Genomic DNA, 7,631 nt, shown 5'->3' on the forward strand with positions numbered 1-7,631 from the left:
GGCCTCCATTCTTATAACCCATTTCAAAAATTTATTCCGTTAAATTCTTTGATATATCTTTGATTCTATAAGAAAGATTACGAATGTAGAAAAATAATAGTTAATAATAATACAAAATACAACGAAAATTGCCTGGCCCTAATCTAACTCCCTCAAAAAACCTTTGAGAACAAATACACGATAAAAACAAAGAACGAAAAATTCCCATTTCTCTTGTCATTACTAAATCAAACAAAAATCCCTCCTTCCCCCCGGGGGGGCCGGTATAGCACCGGTTCTATTCAGTCAACAAGATTTGAAAAATATTTTGATCGATTATGGTCTACGAGGAAAAACCGCCGAACCTCGGTTTCCCCATCAAATATTCCCCAAAACAGTCTGCTTCCTTAAAGGGACCCTCCAAAAAATCTTCGAACTAACTCAACATGTCCAGAAATAAGTGTATAAAACAAAAACATAACATAAATTGGCTTATACCCTCCCTATACGTATACCGGGTTTATATAAAATTATATAGAAAAAAAATCCCTTGACTTTTAGGTCCTAGACATATAGGGACCTAAAAAATACAATTTTTTCTCCTAAATTCCGGAAATCTATCCGAGAACTTTCAACTCGCTTTAAGTAATTCCGGGCACGTCCAAATTTTATTCTCCCAAACAAACTAAAAGACGTTTAGGATGAGAGAGCGAGAGAGGGAGAGAAAAAAATGGGAAGAAACGATAAGAAATATAAAACCTATTTCCGCGCTCCTACTTTTAGACCTAGACCAGCTCTCTCGCAATACAACGCGAGAATGTAGAAAGGCCAGTCGAAAGACAGATAGCGAAAACGGCACACACTCGCTCGCCATATAAAAAAACCACGCAATCCAAAAAATACATGTTTTCATAGTACATTAGTCCATTTCTTCGGACAACGTTTCGCCAGAGCAAAGATTGAAACTCTGTAGTATTTTTGGGCGCCCAGCCAAATTGCTCTACTGAAGAAAAAACTCCCATAGACGCGTACGATCTTCATTGATTCAATGTATATACATATATTGTACGCTCGAGTAACCATTAACAAACTAACATTAAACATGATCGTTTCCACTTACAACTAGCAAGAGTGATAATTACAACTGTTACAAATAGTCTTAGGTCTTCTAAAAAGTATTTACTTAACTCGTTTAATTGTTTTACCGAATAAAAACTTAACCAAAAACTGCTAGCGTATTTTGACTGGTCCTTTCTCAGTTTACGAAGGATAAAAAGGGACATTTAAGCTATAGGCCTAGTAAGAAAACAACCCTTTTTTCCGTCCAGATATTGCTAAATGTCCCGTGAATGGTTGTACGTTTTTCTTCTTCTATAATATCGCATTTGGTGGATAATAGGGAGTTGGTTCCCTATATTTAGCGCACTTCATTTTTATAAGTACCAGTATAGTTCCGTTAGTACTCATTAAGTCTTATCTATTAACTGGGGGGGGGGAAGAAGGAACATCTTCTATTCGACGTTCGCAAACCGTAAAGAAGAAGATAAGACCGTAGTTTCTTAGCTAACTTAAGGATAAGTAAACCCAGCGAAAAAATGTCTTTGGAAGATACACTCTGTACATAATGGAATGCGCTCTTCAACATCTAAGACACGACATCATTTAAGCAAGGCCGCGTTCGGATTAATTTAACCAAACCGGTGTAAACTTAGGCCAATACACCAAGAGGTTAAAAGTCAAGTATTACTACGCTGTTAAAAAGAATGAAAAAGGGAAGACGAAGACGAAGAGAGGGAGAGAGGGAGGCACGGGAAAAATTTTATTATCTCCAAATTGTTGGTTCGCAGTTGGTCGTATTCATCATCCGGTTCTCTACGGGAACACTTTCGAGGGAATGAAGGGGTTTTTTCTTTCTTATTTCGGCGTATATTTTACTTCTCAAGGACCTCGAGAAAGCATAAATCGTCCGCCCATTATGCAAACGCGGGAAAACTATACTCGTACAATTGCGAAAACGGTATATAAAGCGGGGCTTGAAAAATCGTATCATTTAAGATGGAAAAGTACAGTACGGAGTCGTTCGCCAGCTCCGAGATACCAACTACGCCAGAGTTATAGCGATATACTCCCATCCATATACCGAGCAGAGTAGTTCAGAGAAAAACTGGGCCAGCTATATAATCATAACATAATTTCGTACATATACAAAAATTTCGCAAAGGAAACATTTGAATCTAACTCGATATTTTTTTTGGCAAAATCTGATTTAGATCTACGCCGAATTACGATTTGCGCGGGCCAAGAGGGTGGTAATAAAATGCAGATTACATTGCCTCCCTTTCTTAGAGTAATTCGTCTCAAACCATCCGATTGTTCTTAGCGTAGAAGGAGACGACTCGCTTTTATATTAACGTGTCCGGAACACTCAAAGGACCGGAGAAATTAACGGTTCTTCCCGAAAACTTTCGCTAATATTATAATTTATTTCATGAATCATGAGCGGCCAATTAATTACTAAGAAAAAACCCAAAGAACCGTTTAGACTTTAGACCAGTGGCAATGCACTCTAAGTCACCGGTTTCGCGTCTAAAAGAGATAATATCATTTACAAAGAAACTTACAAGTTTACTATAGAATGGATAAAGTTTATTTGTAGGCGATCGTATCATATACTATCGCGTATCTTTGGCAATAATCGAAAATACTAATCTGATCAAAGGTAGAAAAAAACCAGGGTCCAAAAGAGCGGTAAAGTATCGGAGATAAAAATGGCACGGATGAAATACTAACCTGCAAATTGAAGCGTGACCAAAAGTAGCCAGCACGAGGTTTTCGAGAGCATCTTTCCGAGACGCTTTAATACCGAGATAGAAACCGAGAGAGAAGGAAGGAAGGAAGTCTTAGAGGCCAACGTAACGTTTGCTTCAACGATTTCTTTTCCTCGACGTTACCGAACTAACTAACGAGACCGAGACCGAGAGAAGGTACTTTACTAGGAAGACAGGAGCGAAGATGAAGGAAGATTTCCGAGAAGAGAAAACTTTAGTTCGTAGCTTCCGTCGCGCCAAATATATTTTAATCGCGTTTCTGATAGGGTTAGGACGGTTGTCTTCCGTCCGCGGGTCCTGTCTCCCAGAGTTAAAAGGGTTTTTTTACGTTGTCCGCCGCCGGCGGGGCTTCGCGATGTTTCGAATCTGTGTGTTGTATCGCGAGCGAGCGAGCGAACGATGCGCGGAGAGCGTCCAACCGACCCAGAATCCTGACTCTGACTGAAATTCCTCGTGTTGGCAATCACGAAGAGTATCGACTCTCCGGCTACGAGGAAACGGGATGAAACTACGCAGGCGCCCTTTCCCGGAATGGAGATGCACAAACATAAGGCTACCACCAGCAGGGGCTTTCCAACGTGGCCACCGATAGCTAGGGTCCATTCTCGATATTTTTAGGCACTTTTTATCCCTTTTCCTTAAGGAAGGCTTTCTTTTTCCGAACAAAATGACTCGGAACTGTCTCTATCGAGGATTGTTGGCTGAGTAGCTCGGATGCCGAGAGGATGGCCTGTCCAGGGATCAGCGATGGAACAAAGTGACAAACGCCCACCTTTCTTTCTTTTTATTCAACTAGACATACTACGCTTTCAGTTTGATAATTCGTTTTAAAGAGACGGTGACACGTACTTTATTTTTACAGTTGGTTACCGTTTAGGTGGTCTATCCTTAATTGAACGTAAATGTTGAACTCAAAGTAACGTATTTTTCCCTGTATTTCTGTTATCCGTCGACGCGGACTATTTGAAAAACGTGACATTTTCTCGGAGATAGCGTGGATAGGATATTTTTTACCGGTACCGCGCTAAAAAGAGGCGAAACTAAGTGGGATGAGTGGGAAGATGACGTCGAAAACCTTTTAGGAAAATTGAGCAGTGACTTTTCCCCCGTTGCCGCTGCCGCCACGCACTTACAAACTCTTAGAGAAGATAGACTTTCTATCGAGGGACGCGAGAAAATATATGAAGAACACGGAGGAGAGGAGAAATTGACGTAGCTCTAGTAGTGATAATGCTCTCGCCACCGGAAAATAATGTCGCGAATTTCCGACTCAAAAAATAAATGTCAATCGAACGGCGTGGTTTGGCTAAAGAGAAACGTCCGCGCTCGATGAACAGTACCGCGACAATGCGATCGAGTCATTACAGTTATGGTAATAAATTCGAGGGACGTGGAACGAGGTATTTCTCCACACACCGAGGCTTTTAAGCTAATTAAAAACAGAGGGTTCCAAGCTATAAAAGAGGCCAACGTTGCATGCCCTTTTTCATTACGAATTCCTTACCACTGGGCCTGCAGAGAGATTATTTTGATTTTCCGTCTTGCCATTTCCGTGTTTCGCCGGAAATTGAGTAATATGGTCTAACACTCGATAATCCTAAAATTAACCCGCTTGTTTATTGGCTTTGTTAGACGATTCTAATGTTATCGCGTATATAGGAATGCGAGTGCAAAGGTATATTTTTAGAAAACTAAACTATGTAGAGCGGAGAACTAATTAAGAGAGCGGCGGGGGGAGGGGCGGCATACGCTAGCCGCTATTTGATTCGACATATTCGTTATATAATTCCGTGGAATATAAAATGAGGGAATCAGTTGCCGATATTCGCCGCGCGAATGACTATTAAAGGTAATGTTAGGGGAAAAAATTGGGTCATGTGGAATATTAATTAGCGCGGCACCAGGGACCAACGGTAATTAGTCAGCGGCTGTTAATTAGGCGGAAGCTCGTAAGCGAAACTTCTCTCCCTTCCCCCGCCTACTCAGACATTCACCTTCCAAAGCTCGCATCGGTTGTAATGGATTAGTCGATGAGAAATTAGCATTTCGGATCATTTTGGATTAGAAGCCCGTTAGCGCGCCCCCTCTATTCCAAAAGAACACGGTACTTAACGCGCTTTCCTCTTGTTAAGAACACCCAAGCTGGAAATCCAGCTGTTCGCCATTACACCGATAAATAAATGCTATCACGAGCTACGAGAAATGACGCGGGTAGTTAAGAAAAGAAAATATAACTCCTTCGACGACATTCGTGAAATACTAAACTCTTTTGAATATTTTTCATCTTTCATTTCTCGAAACTATAATTCCATTTCGACCATTTTAAATATCTGTAAGACGAGGGAAGCCTTTATCTTTTAAAAGGGTTTGCCGAAGAATAAAGCTCATTAATATCGGGCACGTTAATTTTGAACACAAAGTCGTGGCGTAACGAAATCAGTTTCTCCGATAATGGCTTTTCAAAATTTCCAATAATGATCAGCAAAATTAAGCGTATTTTCCCGTATCCCGTTCTCGTATTGAATCCGCACTATATAGCGGGTGCGCGCGAGTTCAGGGGGAATAGCGGGATAGTAATTACCAAACGATAACTAATGACTCGAAATTAAAGGGAGTGTTTGTACAAACATTTTCAATTTGGAATTAATACTAGGTAGTACCAGCGCCAAGGTGTACACGCCAAACGTATATTTGCTATTTGACGAAAATATCAATATTATACGAATGGCAATTAATCTTAAGAGCGAATCAAAGAGCAGCAGCATGGATGTGCTCAAGGACTGTCCAAATATTGTACGCAATCAGCCAGCATCAATAGGGATACGTTTTATACGCAGCTGCAGGTTGAAATATTAAAATAATCAAAATTCAAAATAAGCTACAGACACACGTTATCTAATTTACTTGGGCTTTTCGTAATTGGTACGATTTGAACAATGTTTCATACGCAAAGCGGTTTCCCCCAAAAGAAAACCAACCGTCTGGAAGTAAAATTTAATAAGAAGTACTTTGAACTTTGTTACGTAATGGAAGGATACGCGAAAGGTAATCCTGATCAACTTGAAAATTTTTAAAATTTGTAAAATTTGTTTTCTTTGAAACAACCGAGAAGGTTAGTGACGTGCGATGCTAATACCTTTCTGACGATTTTAAATACAAGTTGAGGATAAAAGGAGCTTCGACGACGGAACGTTGATGTCATCACCAAGGACTAAAAAGGAGTGGAGGAGGGGGGGGATCGGGCTCGAATCGAATTGGAACTTAAATTAACGAAGCACTTGATGCCACCGCCCGGATGGCACTCCGAGAAAGCAAGTGCGTGGGGGCTTTAAAGGGAGGCAGGGAGAGGGAGGGATGGTGGAGTGGGGCGCGCCCAGCTTCGATAATCTTAATTATCCCCGACCGCCAAATTGAGTTCATCTTCGGTAGACAAAGTCCCTCAAGACTCGTCAAGTCAGTCAGTCTCTTTATATGGATTTGCGGGAGAATAGCGGGATTCCTCGGGCGGGGATTTACTGGAGAAAGGGGCTTCGACGCCCAAACCGATATTCCCGCTCCGTAACTCCGTATAGAACATTCGCGAACAAAGGATTTAAACTAATTAAATGAAAAGGTTTTAAAAGTGGGAAAGGACTAATAAGGAGAATTAAATTTTGAATAAGATTCGGGGGGGGGGTGAAACGTTGAGATGGCCTACTTTCTGAAAAGTCGGGATGACCTATACTGAATGAACTCGAAACTACGTCCCGGGTTCTTATAGGATGTCCGAAATAATTTCGAGTCTTCTGGAACGGAGCTCTGCTGGCGAGTACATCGAACCTCTTTTGAAAATAACAAAGAATTTGAGAAATATCCATTTGAGAAACACAAAACAGTGAAGATTTCGCTATTTCAACAACCGTATTTTATACGATTTCCAAGTTGAAAATCGCGGACGTCTATATATTTTCGCAACAAGATTTCTATTGTATCGAGGCTCTTGCTAGAAAACGGGTGGGTGGATGTTGGTGGAACGAAGTATACTATAGAGTAGACGAAGAAGAAGAGTTTCTTGGGATAAATGAGAGAATTGAAGTGTATACTTTCCACCCAAAACGTATCTGGGTTATACTTGGAAGCGAGCCCTCTTCGCCCCCCCCCCCTGCACTCACCAACCGCGTTTTATTTCGAAAGTTGCCTCAGTCTTCCATCTATTTTTCTTCGTCGCACCACTCAAAACGATCGATGGATGTTTTTGTGTAATGGAAAAGCGATTACTTCAACATCGGGAGGCGATGCCGGGGTCGGCGGGAGGCGCTGCTGCTGGTGGTGGTGGTGGTGGTGGTACGGGGCCCGAGGAAAGAGGCGCGTTATCACAGTGACGGCACGTACCAACTCTCGGAATCTGTTGGGCGCTCGCCATCGCCACGCAAAACTCACCCACCTCTATTTTTCCTCGGATTCTCAGGCCATACGCTTAAAAACTCTCGATGGCCCACGCTTAGTTCCCCATCTTACCCTCCTTCCTACCTCAAACCACCTTTCAGAGCTACGCGTAAACTCGGCACGACCTCTCTTACAATGCCTCTCAACGTAACAAGTTGGGCCAAACATTCTAAGGTACTTGTAATATTACGTTTCTCGTGAGGGCCATTGTCCTTATTATTCAACATTACATCTTAATTTCTAAAATAATTAAAATGACGCTCGTTTAGGTCAAAGAGGGAACGATAGTCCAAATGAATATTTGCCGAAGCGGGCTTAAGCTACGGAGATGTACCTCTAAACATTATTTGAAGCTGTACGGTAAAAAAACCTCTAGGGTTCTACCACGGTTTAAAAATA

At 41.5% G+C, this 7,631-nt stretch overlaps 1 protein-coding gene across 1 annotated transcript in view; it reads right to left on the reverse strand.

Annotated features, from left to right (window-relative positions):
* LOC149718032 (cell adhesion molecule Dscam1-like) overlaps window positions 1–3,133 on the reverse strand; it is a 191,934-nt gene extending 188,801 nt beyond the window's left edge. Inside the window, exon 1 of the mRNA XM_089841839.1 lies at window positions 2,770–3,133. Coding sequence (XP_089697965.1) covers window positions 2,770–2,821 — 52 coding nt within the window. The 5' untranslated portion in view covers window positions 2,822–3,133. The remainder of the gene's footprint in view (window positions 1–2,769) is intronic.
* Between the last annotated feature and the right edge of the window lie 4,498 nt (window positions 3,134–7,631).

The sequence above is a fragment of the Phalangium opilio genome, unplaced genomic scaffold (genome assembly GCF_054372755.1).
Source record: "Phalangium opilio isolate 3A_F unplaced genomic scaffold, DU_Popi_V2 ptg000003l_1, whole genome shotgun sequence".
Classification (NCBI taxonomy): Eukaryota; Metazoa; Arthropoda; class Arachnida; order Opiliones; family Phalangiidae; genus Phalangium; species Phalangium opilio.